A 20,357-nucleotide genomic window follows, 5' to 3' on the forward strand; every position below is an offset into this window, starting at 1 on the left:
ACAGAGTGTTTATTGGCTTTGTAAAATACGATGTATTGGTGTCTATCTGAAAGATTCCAGTCAAATGGGACACCCATTGTTCAGCTGTGATTGTACAATCTACCAAAGGTGTGTCTGAGTCAGTAAAAAAACTGTGATACACCACTGCCCAAAATTTTGAGGAATCTCCAGCACAGATAAGATCATCCCAAGCTTTAGTCCTGATTTCTCTTTTCATGTCTTCTAGAACCTTTCTATAATCTGTTCTTTCTGCCCTCACATTTTCTGCAATGCGTGCATTAGCCTTCAGGGTTGATTTCAAGTGTCTATGAGCACTGAAGGATGCTTTCCTGAAGCAGCCATGGGGTCTGGGATCATGACCTCCCTTAGGGAAAGATACATTGTTTGCCACTGTTCTGCATAGATTGTCAAACTCTGGTAGTAAGGCAGGGGGCACTACATCCTCTTTTCGACAGTTTCAAACTAACTAAATTCTCTTACTTTTTTTGATTAAATTCTATGGGGTTTACTCTACCTGTTTGCGCCATAAGCCCATATTTTTGAGATGGTTACGTCCTGGGGATTCTTCTTTATCATTTTTCAAGGGTGGCAATTTAGTTGGATTTCAAGGGGATTATGATCACTATTGCACCTTGAGGTGATCCTATAACTAGACAGGGAAGAGGAGTGTTCTGCTGATATCAATATAAAATCAATCGTACTATTCCCTGTTGAGCCCACACATGTAGGAACATCATCCCCTCGTCTGTCTGCTATATCTCCTACAAAGGCAAGATTGTACTTCAGGATACACACATTTAAGGCCTCCCTAAGGGCCGAATGCCTGAAGTGACCAATCCTTGTCCTTTTCAAATAGCCCACAGACCCTACTACCACTGTAGTGGCACAGTAAGATGTTAAAATCCCTGCCCATATAACCATTACATGGTCATGCATACCTGGTTAGATGAAGTAACTCTGCTGACCATATTTCTTGACAGCAGATAATGTCATAAGATGTCACAAAGACTACCCAGTTAGGGTTATCTAATTTAGTGCAGGCACTTGCAATATCCCAGGAAATCAGACTTAGGCATTTGGTCTTTGCTTTTGGGAAAATTACTTTTGAGGTTTTGCTGGACCCCAAGAGTTGTGAGCCTAAATTCATATGTGGGTTTTCACATGACGAGGAAGAGGCCTGACCCTGCAACTGTGATGCCCCCAACCTTGGCCTACACACTCAGTCATTTGTGTCCATGTTGCTTAATAGGTCAAATCGGGAGCTCACAGGAACAGCGTACTCGCACTGCTGACTTGGAATAAGAGGATGGTCATTTTGAATTTGTAAGTCATTATCAGGGGGCGTGAGATCTGCTGTATAAAAGTAACCTTCCTGGTTGCCATATCTAGTTGTTAAGCACCATAGCAACACAGGTACCAATTTGGGGGTCCCTGAAATTTACTACCACACAATTGCCACTCGTGTTTTTCAGAAAGCTACCAATCCAGTCCAGTCTATGAAAATAAATAATACTTGTATTCAGGTCCATGTGCGACCCTTATTTATGCTGTAACCAGTGACCAAATTGCGCTTCAGGGAGTTGTCTGTTTCTCTAAGCCTTGTGTTTAGTTTGGGAACATTTTCTAATACAATAATATAGGTAAAATATGCAGGTGGGAGCTGTAGGTGGCCATGTCTAAGCTGAGACTGGGTATGAGATCCAGGTGAATCATGGTCTGTGACACCTGCTGTTTGCTTCTGTGAACACGAACACACGCTAAGGCTGTAACCCCCTGATTCAAGCTGTCATGTGCAGAGTTTTTCTCTCGGTGCCATCATCCTGTCAAGGAGAGATGGGGGGGGTTTGCAGTGGGCTTGCTTCATAAAAAAACTTGTTTAGGGACCGGGTGGATCAATAACTGGGAAAACACCACTTGATGAAGTACTTGTTGTCAAATTGACCAAGTGGTCCATTTCCTTCTTAAACAAAATAGTTAATTTAGACTCATGTTCCCCATAACAATCATTGATAATGGCCTAGATTCTGGAAAGTGTTTAAAAACATCAAGCAACAAAAATTCAAAACTCAAGGCCAAGTCCGTTGTTGTACTTGCGTCCCTGGAGGCTATTTTCAGAGTTCTGGTTTTACTCAGTTTACTATGGGTATGACCAAATTTTAATTTTAAAGTGGCTCTCTGTTTTGTATCCCTTCTCCTTTTTGTGGCCAAGCTTGTTAAAAGGGAAATATCTCCTCCTGAATGGTCTCTGCATAGTTCCCACCTCATGGAGGTCTGGGGAATAGCTACTGGGAATACCTTGGGTTGTGGTTGAGACCCTTTCTCCATGTGGGACAAAGTATTGGGGTTGGGCAAGATAGATGCAGGGGGTGGTGGGACCTTGTTAGTGATAATGACATATGGCTCCAGGGTGGTGGGGGGTTTGCTTGTTTCTGGACTGTGCCAATCCTTTCCTCTACCTACTCCAGCTCTGAGGGCTTTGTCCTCCACTTGGGAGATGGGTAATTACATTTCAGAGTGAGTGGAGCCTTTGACTCTTACTGCCTTGCATGACTTTCACACTAGCCAGTCTGGGAGGGAGGAGGTGTAACCTCCTGCCTGCCCAAGCCCTTTGTCTCTGTCATGTGGAAGTGCTATCACAACCAGCAGGAGGCAGACGCTCCAAAACATCAAAGAGCTTAGGGCCAGATGTAGGAAGCCGGCAAATTGCGAGTTGCAATTTGCGAGTCAGAGCGACTCGCAAATTGCAACTCGCAATTTGCTATGCAGAAGGGTGTCTCAGACACCGTCTGCGAGTCGTTATGGGGTCGCAAAGACCCACCTCATTAATATTAATGAGGTGGGTCGCAATTTGCGCCCCCATAGCGACTATGGGCACTCACGGGGATGGAGGCCTGCTGGGAACAGCAAACCTCCATGTCCGTGACTGCTTTTAAATAAAGCAGTTTTTTTTTTTAAAGTGTAGCCCGTTTTCCTTAAAGAAAAACGAGCTGCACTTAGAAAAAAAAACGAAACCTTTAGTTTCGGTATTTTTTCAGGGCAGGTAGTGGTACCTTGGACCACTGCCTGCTCTGAAAAAATATATTTGGGTCCACTCACAAAGGGGAAGGGGTCCCATAGGGACCCCTTCCAGTTTGCGAGTGGGTTACCATCCACTTCAAGTGGATGGTAACTGCGACTCCATTTGCGACCGCGTACGCATTCGCAAATGGAGTTGCATACCACTGCAACTCGCAAGTAGGAAGGGAACACCCCTTCCTATTTGCGACTCTGAAATGCATTTTGCGAGTCGGTTCCGACTCGCAAAATGCATTTCTGCATAGCAAACACACGTTTGCGACTCGCAAACGGCGATGTTCGCCATTTGCGACTCGCAAATGGTTTGCTACATCTGGCCCTTAGTTACTTGGTGGACACCCATTAAGGGTGCCACCAGGGCACATGCTATGTAATCCTGAGCATGGGCATCATGCTCAGGGTAAAAAAGCATGGCGTTTGATACCGAACACAGGGGAATCGGCCGGGCCATCATGGTGCTGAACATCTGGGAACTGCCTAGATGCCATTCCATGTTATCCTATGGACTGTCGGTTCCTCATGGTAGCATTACGTTTTAAATCCTATCACTGTATCATATATGCTCATCCATATAGGTCCTCACTCATAGTACTGTGCACCCTGCCTCCTGGGCTATAGGACACCTCACTTAGGGATGACTGACCTGTACAATGGGCAGTAAAGGGACTCTGCCTGCACCTGGTGTGGGCAGAGTTGCATTCAAGCAGCAGGCTGCTCATGCAGGTTGAAATGGCAGCTCTGCAGTTTTACTTTTACTTGGGTCACACAGGGTGGCACAATCAGTCCTGCAGCCCTGGTGAGGGGGTGACCATCCAAAAAGGGGTACTTTACAACAGATAGATAGATAGATAGATAGATAAATAGATAGATAGATAGATAGATAGATAGATAGATAGATAGATAGATAGATAGATAGATAGATAGATAGATAGATGTACAGCTGTGCAGAGTGTAATATACTGTTTTTGAGTATTGTTGAGTGTGGAGAGGGCCAAAAATCATATCCTGTAATTTTAGCAACAAGGTTTTCATCAAGTTCGAGACATAACTTTTAATAACATGCAAAAGCATGTTGAACCCTGTATTAACACACAGCTTTTTATGGTTCCCAGAGGTCTGAGTTATTCCCCAAAGTCCGTCAATGATTGATCAGAGAGATCTGCATTTTTTGTGTAAATTTAGTTGCCCTTGTCTCAGAATACTCAACCTGCCCAATATTGCACAGGAAGAAAGTATCCAAAATGCCACCTCACACAAGAGTGCCAGGAGGGCTATTTATGTGTTATGCCTTTGACATGTTTTTCTAATGGCATTTGGCTACTTAACCACAACATAAGGTTACTTCTCTAGCTCTGTCCCTGGCCCGAGTGTTTCTCTGCTTCACACAACCAAAAGGTGTGGCGTTGGATGGTAACAGAGCAACTACACGTCCTCTGGCCCACAACACTACAGTTGTGTAGGAAGGGTGTCAGAGGCTTTTTGCACTTAAGGATAATGAGACACCATTGACTGGGTAGTAGGAATTATTTACTCAGCGCAGTGGGCCCCTCAGGTGCCTTTTGCCTTTGCCTCTGCTGCACTAGCTACAATCATAACTCTACGCATCAAAGGTGTGATCTGCACTGGGGGTGTTAGTACTATCTTTTAGAAACAGGAAACAAGGTACACAGTCTGTAAGTCAGTGTGACCAGGTTCATGTGGTTAATAGTGTGAAAGGCAGCAGACAGTTCAAAGAGGACCAATATATTCTACTGTATGGTGAAAATAAGACTCTCTTGTGTTACTTAGATTGATGCTGGTTGAGGGGGTGTGAGTCCTTCTCAAGCAACCACCACAATCCTTGTCGGGGTGAAACACCAGAAAACCCCAAATAAACATGTGCTTAACCACTTGGTAGCTTGGAAGAAAGCAGTCAGGCTTAACTTAGAAGCAATGTGTAAAGTATTTCTAAGAAATGTGGCTACTGGTTGGGAGCAGTGAAATCTTCTCAAACAGCAACTACAAATATTCTCAGGGTGAAGTTACAGGCAAATCCTAAATGAATCTGTTCTCAACCCTTAGGTAGCATAGCACAGATCAGTCAGGCTTAACCCAAGAGAAAGTATTTGTGCAACACTTCATGAAGAAATGCAGTAAAATCACACCGCAAAAGGAGCCCACGATAGAATTAGAAAGATTGAGTAGGTCAGAACAATAAAGATTCAATAAGCACAAGTTGAAATATCACTTTTTGTAGGTTTAAAAAGAGTCTTAAATAGGTTGACTCTTGTTTGCAAAAAAGTACCTGGTTTGCATCAAAAATAACACACACTGAGACCGCAGAGGAGGAGATAAGTGGAAAAATAGGGTGTGCGTCAGAATTTCCGGTGCGGCACAGATGATGTGCCATTTCTTTCCACACTGCAAGGGGCTTTGCGTCGATTTCGGGCATGCAGTCTTGGTTCCTCACTGTGATGCGGGGATCTTTTTGACACCCAGGGACAATGTGAGGAAATCCTGGGTGTGCTGGACAAAGTCCAGCAGGGCAGCAGGGCAACAGCAGGGCAGCAGTTCTTCTCATCAAAGCAGTCCACATGAGTCCTTTGGGCAGCCAGGCAGTTCCAGGTTGCAGGTTCAGGTCCAGAAGTGTCTGATTTGTTGGGATGAGAGACCCAGTTTAAATACCCAAAAATGACTTTGAAGTGGGGAGCGTGGGAGTGGTTTTGAAGTGCACAAGGTCCCCTTTCAATACAGGTATGTTTGCCAGGGTCCCAATAGGGGGTTTGGTAGTCCATTGTGTGAGGGCTGGCCACTAGCCTTTGAAATGTAAGTGTCAGGTCCTCTACTCTTCCAGCCCAGGAAGACCCATTCAGTATGCAGATAAGTTGGGACTGAGTATCCTGTGTCTGTGGTTATCTGGGTGTAATGTACAAGGAAGCTGTTAGCCAGTCCAGCCCAGACATTGATTGGAGACAGGCTGAAAGGCACAGATGGATTTTAAGTGTAGAGAAATGCTCACTTTCTAAAAGTAGCATTTCTAAAATAGCAATATAAAGTCCAACCTCACCAATAAGCAGGATTTTCTATTACCATTCTGCCCATGTTAAATAAGATCAGAATCTACCTCTCAAACAGTATATGAGGGTAGTCCCAATGCTATCCTCTGAAAGGAGCAGGCATCATAGTAGTGGAAAATCAATGTAGGAGTTTTCCACTACCAGGACATATAAAACAAACATGTACATGTCCTGCCTTTTACCTACATAGCACCCTGCCCTATGGGTTACCTTGGGCCTACCTTAGGGGTGACTTATATGTATAAAAAGGGGAGTTTAAGGCTTGGCAAGTACTTTTAAATGCCAGGTAGAAGTGGCAGTGAAACTGCACACACAGGCCTTGCAAAGGCAGGCACATGATTAAGGAGCTACTTATGTGGGTGACGCAACCAGTGCTGCAGGCCCACTAGTAGCATTTAATTTACAGGGCCTGGGTCCTTTACTAGAGACTTACAAGTGAATCAAATATGCTAATTGGGAATGAACCAATGTTACCATGTTTAAGGGAGGGAGAATATGTACTTTAGCACTGTTAGCAGTTGTAAAGTGCGAGAGTCCTAAAACCAGCAAAACAGTGTCAGAAAAGTGGAGGGAGGCAGGCAAAAAGATGGGGGATGACCACCCTAAGGCTGTCTGGTCTAACAAAGATCCATTCACGATATCAGTTATGTCAATATAATGCCAACATTCTTGTGTACAGTTTATGCCTTAAAGTCTAAAGCTGTATTGAGACCATAACTGTTGACTAGCTGTCCCACAACATTTACTCACATCTATCCAAGGTAGCTATAACTACGGTGTTGGATCACAGGTTTTGGAGTAATTTAATGCATTCATGCTTAATCCAAGTAAATTATAGATGATAATACTTTCAATAAAGCCATCAAGGTAATATGTACCTAAAAGTAGTATCGGGGCCTTATACAAGGCTCATGCAATAACATAATTGTATTGTTTATATAACTATACTATAACCCATCTGAGAAATATGTATGTTTAACCCCTTGAGTGCTAAGTGTGAGACCATCTCATCTCATTGGGGCTGGCTGGACTGAGGTCGAGATTATCTTGTCCTTAGTACTTAGTTGGCTACTATCTCTCAATTGACTTCTCTATGCAAATATGACAAGGTAATTGTGTTTGGCATAATCATCTGATGAGGCTCAGATGTTATTATTATACTACAATTTGGGGCTAGAGAAATAAGATATGATCCCACTTTTGATTAATAGGTATATATTATCAGAGAGTTGTTCATATCTAATCATAAAATGGGTTACATGACCAAAATTATGTGAACCCACATTCAACAACAGAATTAAACATGCACTTTTCTTTTTTGAAGGGACTGCTTCTTTTCAGCAATGCCGCAGTGTACGACATGCTTTGTGCTCATTATGCTTTCCTGGAATTTCTTTTCTTAAATCATTTGTTATATTTGTTTCTGCTATAGCAATGCACATACCACATTACCGCAATAATGATACCAGACTATCAGACAGTAAATGATAGCATTAGCACAGAACATGCCATCTCTACTGATTCACTCCCTCTATTTAGTTTGTACCATTTTTATGTGACTAATGGACCAGCTAATCACCTTTGCCCATTTGTCCCAAGGTTTTATTTGTGTTCCACTTTTTTCTAGTTGATGACCTCACCAGGACTGCCAGTGATGCAGAACACCCATGCTTACCTTTGACCCATGTGTTCCAAGTATCTCCCTACCTCACATATATCGTCTATATGATAACCTACACATGATGCTGATAAGAAGAAACAGCTTTCAGGACACAGTCCTTCTCTAATAGGGTTTCTCCTAATGTAGGTCCAAATTCACTTATAATTTCATCTAGCCATGGCTTTAACATGACCATTCCCCTCCTTCTGACAGACTCTGATGGATGCTTCCTTCTTTGCTTAAGATGTATTCTCTTCCTTCTTTGCAGAATGCCAGATCCAAGGACTCCACTGTCCATTGTCACTAATGGACCACTCTGTTTGAGTAAATTACAATCAGTGCTTCTGTTTTCTCTTTACAAATGGTTAATTTAGGCACAGCTTGTAGCTACCTTTCTTGACAATTAGAATGTGACAAGCCTGGTTGTTGCTACATCGCTTCTCATTTATTATGTGCATATAATTTCTGCTTGCTTTTTGCAAAGTACATGTGATTACCAAAGTTGATCAGTCACATGATCACTGTCACATTCACCCTGGATGCATGAATATGTCATGTTTCCTGTGCCACGCAGAGTGTGAAATACTCTGTGAAATCATAGGAAGTGCAAGAACACCCTATTAAGAATACATATTTACAAACTGAAAATGATGACAGATATGATTTTAACTGTATATGGTTAAAGCCTTAAAAAGCCCCCAGCCTGAGTCCTGCATAAGTGTTGAAATGTGTTGACTGCTCATACACAGATGCTGATTAGAGATAAGTTTCATGAATAAAGAAGTCACTAAAATCATTTATCAACAACATTCTCTTTACTCATTGTGATTGCATGTATTAATGTATCTCTGACTGGCATTTGTTGTAAGCATTCTTTTGGACAATATGTTTATTTTATGCATGATTAATTTCAAAGGTATACCCTTATTTTAAAATGTGTAATTGCTAAGGACAATATGCCTGTGATGATCTTTTGAGTCCCCTTCCTAAATGCTGCAGTCCTCGTAGTAAAGATGCCACCCTGCACAGTTACTGCACATGAAAGGTAAACATTGTTTCCTTAAGGGGCTCAGTTAGGAGGAAAAAACATGAAGGGTAAAAGGACTCATTGATAATCTAGTAAATCTTCATCATAGATGAGATTAGTATTTAAGAGAGCAAGAGGGCACCAAACTCCTCCTGACATCCGGGAGGAGAGAAGATCTAGTCAAAGATATCCAGAAGTAGGATCCAAAAGAAAGTTCCAATTGCAATGAGCAAAAGTATGGGACAAAAAAGTTAACAAAAGGTGACACATGAAATGTAAAGTAAGGGAACAAGGGTCAGATGTATCAAAGGGTTTTACTCATTCTGTGTCAATGGGAAAATGTGTTCGTACATATAGCCCCAAATGTGTTGTGACACACCCTTCTTTTGGCAATGCTTCCTTAAATATTGTATTAGCAGCAACTGACATCAAAGAAAAAGGCTCTGCCTCATCAAGGATAGAGAAAAAATAATTATCCCTGACATATATTAAATAATATTATGAAATTTATGAAAGCAGAATATGACAACCTGCACTGTGTAGATCCAAACAGTTCAATTGACTGGATAACATGTATTTAATACAACTGTCAAAATCTACATATCAAACACATCCTTGCTTGTGTTATAAACAGCAAAGTACTCCTGGATAAAATTAGAATATAGGGCTAGATGTACGAAGCATTTGTGAGGTCACAAACAGCCCAATACGCAGAACCTGGCATTTGTGACCTCAAAAATGACTTTTTTGGTATGTACAAAGCCCAAATTGCAATTTGGTAAGTTGTTACTTAATCACAACTTGGGTTTTGCAATTCGGTATTTGGAAAGAAAGTGTTCAAGGCATCCCTTATTAATACCTAATATGGGCGGTATGTACAAATATTTTGTGACCCAAATCCGGTCTTAAAATATTTACAACTCACTGCCAATTGAAAGCTGGTTTTAACCAATTCGCAGATTGGAAGGGGTCTCCAAGGGACCCATTCCGCTTTAAGAATTGTTGGGATAGTATTTTTTAAGGACATGTGGTGGTCCAATGGACCACTGCTCACTCTTAAAAAATGAAACTTCAAAGTTTCTTTTTTTTCTTTTAAACACATCCTGTTTTTCTTTAAGGAAAACGAGCTGGGTTAAAAGAAACTATTGTTAAATATAAAAGCAATCAAGTGGTGACCCCAGCAGGCTTCCATCCGTATTATGGCTGTGAATCCTAATGGGTCGCAAATTGTGACCAACCTCATTAATATTCATGGGTAGGTCTATTTGCGACACACTAGGACTTGTAAATGAAACTCAAAAACAGTTTCAAACATTAGCAATAGCAATTTCCTAGTTGTGATTTGCAGAAAATCACAATTAGGAATCGCTATTTCTTCAACACAGCATCCAAACATAGGGCCATACTTTGCAGAGTTTTGCAGATGGAATACTCTGATAAAATCGCAGAAAATATGTATTTCATATTACAAGTCCCATAGACTATAATGCACATGTAATACTGCAAACAGGCAAACCTGCCACCTTTGTGACAGAATATCCTACCCATCAAACAATAAATAATGGCCTATAGACAGCATTGCCTTATTCAAAACATCTAATGAATCATTATTTTAGAGTAGGATGCTTTTTCAGTATTAATGATGTTGGCACGAAAATACTAAAGGAAATTCATCCTTTGGATCTAGTTTGCAGTTTCAGATTTGTGATAAATCCCTTTGCCAGTTGCATGCAAAATCCTCTAATAGAAGGACTAACGGTATTAAACTTTTTTCCTACAAACAGAGAAGAGTAAATTTTAGCCAACTCCTCTGCCAGTACCCATGTTCTCTCTCCAGCCATAAAATATACAACAAAGGTTAATCACTCATGCCAGTGGACTTTTCTGCAGATACAAATCTCATCAGCATGCGTAAATATTAAGATAAATTGATTCTATGTTACATGATCCAACATCTGTGACTGTATTATTTCACTCTCCTAAATTGAAATTAGAAGGTTCAATTAAACATGTAAAATGGCTCAAGTTATTTAGTACAAATGTAGCCACTTTCCTGGTTTGTAAAATAAACATATTATCCAAGGGAAAAGCATCTGAATGAATCAAACATTAAGGTCCAGTTTAAGAGAGACTAGTGCCACTTAGTGCCACCTTAGCGTCATTTTTGTTACGCTGTCAGCGCTAAATTGGCCTTTTCCCCATGCCAAATTTACAAAGTGGCGCAATGCACACATTTTGCCACTTTGTAACCCTTTGCATTACATTATGTTTGCACCATGGATAATGTGTGCAAAGGGTGTTCTCCCGTTAGGGGGGGCCGAAAAAATGCCACAAAGAAATCTAAGAGTTTTCTTTGCATCATTTATTTTGGCACTGTTAATACCTGCTCAGAGCAGGCGGTAAAAGGGGAGACACCATTGTTTACAATGGGCCCCTGTGTGCTGTTCAGGGTTAGCATTGAGATTTTGGCACTAATCTTGAACAGTACATCAATAGTGTCATAAATGTTTATGCTACTGCCTCCTACCCTGCGCAATGGTGCACTGTATCGTAGATATGGCGCACACATGGTGGCGGTGGGGGGCGCTAAGTGGTGCAAGGCAAGTGGCGCTGCACTAGGTGCAGGACCACTTTCCTTAAATCTGCTCCTAAATATTCAAGATTATAAAATCCAAAAAATCTTATTGTGGCAATCTGAACAATGACAATGCAGCAGGCATTTTAAAACACAGGAATGTAACAAACTACTCAAATGAAAACAATTACTGCAGGCTGAAAACACTTTAAGAATAAAAAAGACCATGCTATGAAAGCAAAATGTGCTTTTTCTGGCCATTTTACACTCCCACCTTGTTTTATTTAATCTATGTAATGAGTCTGTTGCATTTTAAAAGTGAAAAAGTGTAATGCTAGTTTGTCCTGCATCATGTCTTCTTTTGGTAACCCCCTCCCCCGCCTTGAAGGAGGATCATTACTTTATTCAAACTCTGTCATCTTTACAGACAGGTATTATCCAAAGAATGAATAGTGATTTGTCTGTGCTTCTGTTAGAAATTGGGTTTCTGGGTGTCAGATTATGCACCTTGTACAAGCAGGAACCACAATCGTAGTCAGGGTAAGTCAGATACACACTTTAAATTAACCTGTGTCACCCGCTGGTATCTTGGCAGGCTTAAATTAAGAGACCCAGACTGCAGAGGTGCCTCTTAGGGGGTCAGAAGTTGATTGAAGACAGATCCAGGAGCTGTAGCAGGTGAGTTGGAAGAAGTCTTTTCTGTCCCCAAGGCTTCAGAAAACAGGAGGCAAGCCCTTGGAGTCACTCTGGGTTCAAGTGACAGGGATCAGTCCTTGTCCTCAGCAGGGCAGATGTCAGCAGGCAGCAGGGCAGCTCAGCAAAGCAGAGAAGCAGTTCCTCAGAATATTCAATAAAGGCAAAGTGGCAATTCTTTCAATACAGCCGTCCTTGCTCCAGCGGTGTTCTTCCCAGATTCAGGAGGGTACTGATTTGGTAGCCCCAGTACTTATACCCAAATGTTCCTTTGAAGTGAGGGTGATTTCAAAGCAGCTCCTTGAAGTGCCATGTCCCCCTTTCCTCCCAGCCCTGGATCCAGACTACCAGTAGGGTACTAATCAGCCCTTTGTGTGGGGGCAGGCACATCCCTATTCAAGTGTGTCATCTTCCCTCCACCATTCCTGCCGATAAAGGCCCATCAAAACATAGATGAGTGCTCAGGCACACCTAACCTTCCTGTGTTTGCGGCTGTCTAGAGGGAATGCACAAAGTGTAGCTGTCACCTACCCCAGACGTGTATTGGAGATAGGCTGCAAGGCACACAGAGCAGTAAGAGTAGAAAAATGACTACTTTCTAAAAGTGGCATTTATAAAATAGTAATGTTAAATCTAACTTTACCAGTAAAGAGGATTTATCAATAACATTCCAACATTACAGAACTACCCTTTTCTGATCAGGAATTACAGCTTAAAAGTATATTAAGCAATTCCAAATGCTGGCCTATGAGAGTAGTAGACCTCACAGTAGTGAAGAGCGACTTTGGGAGTTTTTCCTTACCGGGACAGGTAAAACTTAAAAGTACATGTCCTACATTTTTCTTACATAGCACCCTGCCTTATGGACTACCTAGGGCGTACCTTAGGGGTGACATATGTAATAATAGAGGTGTTTAAGGCTTGGTAAGGGGTATAAAATGCAAGTTGAAGTAGCAGTGAAACTACAAACACAGGCTCTGCAATGGCAGTGTGTAAGGGCTACTGAAGTGGGTGAAACAATCAGTGCTGCGGGCCCACTGATAACATTTAATTTCCATGCCCTGGGTATATGGTATACTACTTTAAAAAGGACTTATAAGTAAATTAAATATGCTGAATGTGTATATACCAATATTACCATGTTTAGGGTAGAAGCACATACACTTTAGCACAGGTCACCAATGGAAACGCGCTCAGAGTCCTAAGGCCAACGAAAAAGGTCAGCAAAAAGTGGAGGTTAAAATGCAAAATGTTTGGGGATGACCCTGCAGAAAGGGCCATTTCCAACAGCTTCTAACTCTGATTATTCGTGTTATATGTATTTTGTTTGCAATGTGGTATTTTATAGTTGTTTGAGCTATTATTATTGATGTTTTCAAAGAGGTGCATCCTGGAAAGAACATGTCAATTTGCTGTCTGTGAAAAGTTCACCTGATTTACACACTGTTTTTAACATCATGACTTTCTCTTTGATTGTCTAACAGGAAATGCCAGACAACATAAATTATGGAGGAACACAGCTTTCCTATAATGGAAGAGTACAAATCATACATAGTGATCAGAATTACCATTATTAGGATTTTTCCGTAAAGAAGGCATTGATTGAAATACAACAAACTGTTGCTGGCACCAATTCCCACATTTCGTCAACCGAGAAAACGATTTTTACTTGGATTTTGCAAATGAATTTTCACCTTTTGTGTCTGAAAGGATTTATGGAAGTTTTGCAGTATTTTAACCAGACTTTATGAACTGTTCCCTTTTCCAATTTTCAGAGTATGTAACGGAAACTTTATGGGAAACTCCACAATAATTTTTTTAAGGGCTTGCAATTTAGGCTTATGAAAAGCTAGCATTTTAAAAGTATAGTACAAGTTCAACTTTGAAAGTGCTGGTACAATGGTAATGCTTTTTGAGTGTTCCACTGTGTTTGAATGCCCTCACTGAAAACCTCAGCAATGCTGTAAGTCTACATATTGACCACTTGTGAATGAAGTATATTTTATAACTTGCTAATAAACATAGAAATAACAATTATGCTAATGGTTCAACATATGTATCTGCCTTTTCTTTTAACTACCTGTCATTTTCCGCAAAGGTTTTTGAGGATCATGCCAACTGTTTCTGAACGATAAGGATGGTGTTTGCGGCCACACAAACTTGGCACAAACTCAAAACTCTGCTATGTCAACTCAGATGGACCTTTGCCTCGAACTATGGCTAAAATCATCAATTCAGCAACATTTCAATAACAATAAAGCAGATCTGCCCCCACAGAAACTACAGAAAAGAGTTGGGCTGCTAACTATAAAGGCTTATTAACCAATAAGTAAAGTTACAATCTCAAATTGAATCTGACGAACTATAAATCAATAATTACCTAAATACAGCATGTTTCAATTTAATCCAGTTAAATCAAAACAGCAAATGCAAAATAATTTTATTAAAACACAGTATATGCAAAGTTGGATAAATTACATCCCCATGGGAAACTCCGTAACACTTAGCTAAGGCTGGTGGTAAGCTGTGAAATGTAGAAGCTGCAAATGTCAACAAATATAGGCCCATATTTATATTTTTTTACGCAAACCAGCGCCAGCGCTGGTTTGCGTCCAAAATTTTACCGCCGGCTAACACCATTTCTACGCGCCATGCAGGCGCCTTATTTAAGGAATGATGTTAGCTGGCGCAGCGGACTGGTCAGAGTAAAAAAAAATGACTCAAACCAGGAAGCGCGGGCATAGGGGAAAATGGGGGTTGTGCGTCAAAAAATGGTGCAAGTCAGGTTTGAGGCCAAAATCATGCCTCAAACCGGACTTGCGCCATTTTTTGATGCACAACCCCCATTGAAATGACTCCTGCCTTAGCAAAGACAGGAGTCATGCCCCCTTGCTCAATGGCCATGCCCAGGGGACTAGTGTCCCCTGGGCATGGCCATTGGGCATAGTGGCATGTAGGAGGGCCCAAATTAGGCCCCTACTATGCCACTTAAAAAAAAAAAAAAAATTACCTCCATTTACCTGTACTTACCTGGGATGGGTCCACCCATCCATGGGTGTCCTCCAGGGGTGGGCGAGGGTGGCAGGGGCTGTCCCTGGGGGCAGGGAAGGGCACCTCTGGACTACTTCCATGGTCAGAGACCATGGAATTGAGCCCACAGATCCCTTAACGCCTGCCTTGACCCAGGCGTTAAACAAAGCGCACATCAGGCTGTGCACCGTTTTTAAGGCCTGCCCTCGCCTGTGCAAAATGACGCAGGAGTATAAATAAGGCGCACAGGCCTTAAAGTCATTTTTTGGGCGGGAACGCCTACCTTGCATGCCATTAACACAAGGCAGTTTCCCACATCCAAAAAATGACTCACACAGAGGAATTTTGACGTCCGCAGGCTCGGGCGTCAAAGTTTAAATATGGGGCAAGGTTTGTGCCGAATGTGTGTCAAAATGTTTGACGCACATTCGGCGCAATCAGAGTATAAATATGCCCCATAAAGTTCTAGTCAGGAAAAGGAAAACCATGCTTGCTCTACAAAGTAAATCCATATGCAGAAATATAAGGAGCATCTGATGTCAAAGGTAGGTAAGGGACATCTGCCGGCAAAGGTTGTGAAGGCAAGTCTGACTAACACCAAAGCATACAATTAAACCATCAAACTCGTGAGAAGATACATCTCCCACAGTTCTCGAATATTGAGGCCCTATCAAAAGTCAATATTCATGATAAGCTTGGTATCAGCCTCCTTCTGAAGGATAGTACAATGTCAGCTTATTTTTTCATCATTGGAAGTATCCACATCCTCTGCCTCCAATCTTGTGCAATTGCTAAAAATCGTTACCCAACCAATTTTTGTGGAGCAGGGTGTTCTGAGTGGAGGGTCATAGTGTGGAGATGCATAGATTAGAGTGACATAGAGTGGAGTAGCCCACCAAGGGTTAGAATCTTAGAGTGGAGCAGTGCTGAATGGCACAGAATGCAGTGGAGTAGAGTGTCAGAATGGAGGGGAGTACAGTGAAGGGAGAAGAGTAGAGGCAAGTGGTGTGGGGTGTAGTAGAGTGGAGTAGCAAAGAGTGGCATAGTGTTGTAAAGTGGACTGTCATAGAGTGGAGTGTTGCGGACTAGAGTGGCTTAGAGTGGAGTGGCATAGAGTGGAGTGGTGTTGAGTGAAGTGGCATAAAGTGGCGTGGAGGAGAGTGGAGTGGCATGGTGGTCATGAAGTGGAGTGTTGAAGAGTGGAGTGTTGTAAAGTAGATTGGGATAGACTGGAGTGGAATGGAATATCATGGAGTGCAGTGTCATGGAGTGGAGTGTCCTAGAATGCCATAGAGTGGAGTGGCATTGAGAGGAGTGACATAGAGTGGAGTGGCGTAGAAAGAAGTATGCATGGTGTGTTAGTGTTCCACCATTACAGACAATACATTTTCAATGGAAATGGCCATTACATTTGCACATACATTTTTACTGGTATACCTATACAGTGCACAAATGATAATGTGTAGAAATGGTATCATCTAGTGTACTGATTTGTTCTGATCATATTAAAATATTTGTTTCCCCCACACTTTATAATTGCAAAAACAAATCTTACATTTGTGTTTTCCTAATTCTAATATATTCTGATATATTTGTACAGTTCATTTACAGATAATAAAATGTTGTTGTGCGCAGGGAAATAAAAAAACTTTCTCAGCCCTAATATCCAGGAAGATTGTCACATAAATCCTCTCACTTTGAAGTCAGAAAAAAAAAGTAAACACCAAGCTCCCTCAGAAGACACAGTTTGGCATTTGATCTCTCCCTTTGAATTCACTGCAAATGTGGCAAGATAAGAACAAAATGTAAAGGCATGTTTAGAGAAAATGAGCACTTGATGAAGAATACAAGGAGTGAGTCAGAGGGATCGTAAATAGGCTTTACTCCACGAGAGGGGCAGAGATGTACTTGACAGCCTAAAACAAATAAACCCAGCAAACAGAAAGCAAGAAAATGGGAGTTACAAACCACAGAGCCGATGGTGAGCAAAGTGAAGAATGCATTCCCAGGGAAGCTTTCAGAATGTCCCCAAGTCGTATTTTTGCAACCAAGGGGCAGAAAAATCACAGAAGAGTTCAAACATAACAAAAGAATAATTAGTGGAGTAATGACGGATTCATCCTGTACATGTGAAGACAGAGGTGAACATATAGTTACTGAATGTAATTCAGTTCAGCAGGCCTTATAGAATATTTTGCCAAAGTATATAGGCAATGGTGGAAGAAAAGAAAGAAGTGATGTCCTTCATTCTGCCATTTATAACATTCTGAAAAAGACTAGTGATGTGTGTTGCCATGGACTATGTTTTGGATTCATTCTTGGAAATAAACATACATATGTTGGTGTTAATTGAAGCTGCCAATAATGGGTAGGAGAAAGAAGTTAGGGAATATGCTTAGGTCTTTCTTGAACAGGCCAGTAAACAAACTAAGGCCCATATTTATACTTTTTTAGCACCGCATTTGCATCATTTTGTGACGCAAAAGCAGCGCAAACTTGCAAAATTGTATTTTGTAAGTTTGCGCCATTTTTGTGTCAAAAAGCGTTGCAATGCGTTGCTAAAAAAGTCTAAATGTGGGCCTAAGATTGCAAATTTAACCTGCTCAATCACAAATAAATAAGAAGGTGTGAAACTTGAAGCCTTTTGTCCCCAGGTTATCAAATCAGCACTAGTCTTAGCTGTGTAACCCAAGAGTGAAGTTGCTTTGGGGACAATGTACCTTTTCATGGAGCAATGAAAAAAACAAATACATGTACTGACAGATGCAGTTGATTACATCACAATGATGGATGAGTTCCTGGGTATTTCAGAGAATCACATTGTGTGTGATTTCAACAGGTGTGTCTTTGCCCTTCAAGAAATGGAAGTTGATGTGCTTGTGCAATTCGTGGTTGTGCATTAAGTGTCATTCGCGTTATCATATCCAAAAGGTTATTGCATCTATAAACTTGATATTAGAAACTGTTATGCCTCCTTTCACTGACTAAGTGGAAGCTGCTCTAGAAGCACTCAGTAGTGACATAAATCAAGCCATGGGTAAAAAAGAATTCATTGGGGCTCAAAACTGTTTTTTGTGGTGTTCAGGACATCCAAAAGGCTGTGATAATGGTAAGAATTCTGGAAGAATTGGATGGTATAGACTTTGAGACAAACCCATTTGCTGTTCTAATCTAATAAGTGTCCAATCAGAGAATGTTCAGCTCATTATTGATAGAGTGCTAGAGACTTGCTAGAAACTATAATGGTTCCACTTCCACAGGAGCAGAAAACTGCCGAGCAATTTGCCAGCTTCCACCTAGATACCAAAGTGTCCAAATAGGACAAAAGAGGCAAGGACATAAAAGTTCTGGCAAACCAAATGCCTACCATCATGAAGGAAATGATGGACTTCATTAGAAGTAAAGGGCCATTTATGTATATGTCTGATCTGATTAATGCTGCTAAGAAAATTGCAGCAGCAGGGTTCAGAATAGACGAGCTGAGATGTACGATTGCCAACAATTATATCTGAAAACAGGGGGCCAGATTTATTGGAGCTTTGCATCGTGTTTCAGCCACGCAAGTGGGTGATAGGGTGATGCAAAACCTAAGTGAGATTTATCAAACCATGCAAGGTCACCTTGTGGGGCCCCGTATGCCTTCATAAATCTGGAGTAACACAAGGCATTGCAAATCGCTGTGCCCCAAGCACCCGTTAAGTGGGTGGGGCGTGGTTGTTCCCACACCTCCACCCATGTGTTTTGGTGCATACCCTAATTTACTATTAGCAGTAGACCTGAGACTGCATAAAAATCCTACACTTCCTCAGGGGAGCCCTAACAAGGATACATACGTTTATTTATCCTCGACTTTACCTCTTTCTATATGTGCTGCATTCTGCAGCGCATATAGAAAGAGTACAATGCCTCTGAGAATGGTTTTTGTGCAGAAAGGTGTCCCTTCCTGCACAAAACCAATCCTGCCTACAACACAGGCACCCTTACAACATTGTGCCAGGGTGCCTGCGTTGGAGCTAGGCAGCTAAAAGTGCACTGGCACTGGGAAAGGACAGGAATGTGCTGTACAATGTTAAAATATGGTGCATTTCTGCCCTTTCCCTTTCATGCAGGCAGAAAGGTGGCTTGCTACATTGTGCTCCATTTAAGTATGATAAATCTGGGCAAGGATCTATTGGCGTATCTGCAACATATTGCAATGTACTGCCATCAGCTGAACAAGTGCAGAAAAGTGAATGTAGATGTTCATCATCATCTTAGCGGAGAACCTGTAGTTTCTGGCGTGGCCAGTGCTATGTCTTCAACCCGAGAACATATTGAAAGAAGTAGTTCAAATGATAAATGCTTCCCATGATGCATCTAATAAATACTAGAACTCTCAGGCAATGCCTCACCTCAGCCTGCAAGCAGTCTCCTTGAAAATGAAAGCTACAGAGGAGAAACCTTTAGTGAAAAGAGGGACACAGAATGAAACTCAAACCAAAATCAAATAGGCTTCTCAAGTGCTTAGTGAATACTGATCCTTGGAAATCATTTAAGGCAATATGCATTGTAAAGTTTCATAACTTTTCCTATTTAAAAAGGTATTCCGATCCTCGCTATTCATGAACATGCATTGATATGGTATTTGCCAATACATTTTTGCAGATTAAGGGGCATATTCATACTGTTTGCGCCAGATTTGCGTCTTTTTTTTACGCAAATCTGGCGCAAACTTAATTCCATATTTATATTTTGATGCTAGACATGTCTATTGCCAAAATATTGGAGTTAAAGTCATCTTTTGCCTGCTGAAAACTACTTTGCATCAATGAGATGCAAGGTAGGCGTCCCTGGGCAAAAAATTACTCGAAGGTCCTAGTGCCTTATTTATTCTCCCGTGCAAAAATCGCGCACAGGTGGAGGCTCTAAGCCTGCTTAGCACCTTTATTTAACGCCTGGGTCATGGCAGGCGTTAGTGGACCTGTGGGCCTTATTCCATGGTCAGAGACCATGGAAAAAGCCCACAGGTGCCCATCCCTGCACTCAGGGACACCCCCACCCATCCGCACCCACACCTGGAGGACACCTAAGGATGGGGAGACCCATCGCAGGTAAGTCCAGGTGAGTATTTTATTTGTTTTGCAAAGTGCCATGGGGGGCCTGACTTGGGCCCCCGTATATGGCACTGTGACCAATGGTCATGCCCAGGTGACTTTTGTGCCCTGGGCATGGCCATTGTGCTGGGGTGGCATGTCTTCTGTC

General features: G+C 41.7%; 1 protein-coding gene and 1 pseudogene across 4 annotated transcripts in view; both read left to right on the forward strand.

Annotated features, from left to right (window-relative positions):
* TMEM196 (transmembrane protein 196) overlaps positions 1 to 14,123 on the forward strand; it is a 297,345-nt gene extending 283,222 nt beyond the window's left edge. For 3 of the 4 annotated variants that reach the window (XM_069211688.1, XM_069211690.1, XM_069211689.1), the window contains one exon: positions 13,571 to 14,123. In XM_069211688.1, the coding sequence (XP_069067789.1) occupies positions 13,571 to 13,617 (47 nt within the window). In that variant the 3' untranslated portion in view covers positions 13,618 to 14,123. Of the gene's footprint in view, positions 1 to 11,988; positions 12,072 to 13,570 lie in introns of all 4 variants that reach the window. The other variant, XR_011199188.1, reaches the window with a different exon arrangement.
* A 3,287-nt stretch (positions 14,124 to 17,410) lies between these two features.
* On the forward strand, positions 17,411 to 18,628 carry LOC138262464 (catenin alpha-1 pseudogene; annotated as a pseudogene).
* The last annotated feature ends 1,729 nt before the right edge of the window (positions 18,629 to 20,357 follow it).

The sequence above is a fragment of the Pleurodeles waltl genome, chromosome 10 (genome assembly GCF_031143425.1).
Source record: "Pleurodeles waltl isolate 20211129_DDA chromosome 10, aPleWal1.hap1.20221129, whole genome shotgun sequence".
Lineage (NCBI taxonomy): Eukaryota > Metazoa > Chordata > Amphibia > Caudata > Salamandridae > Pleurodeles > Pleurodeles waltl.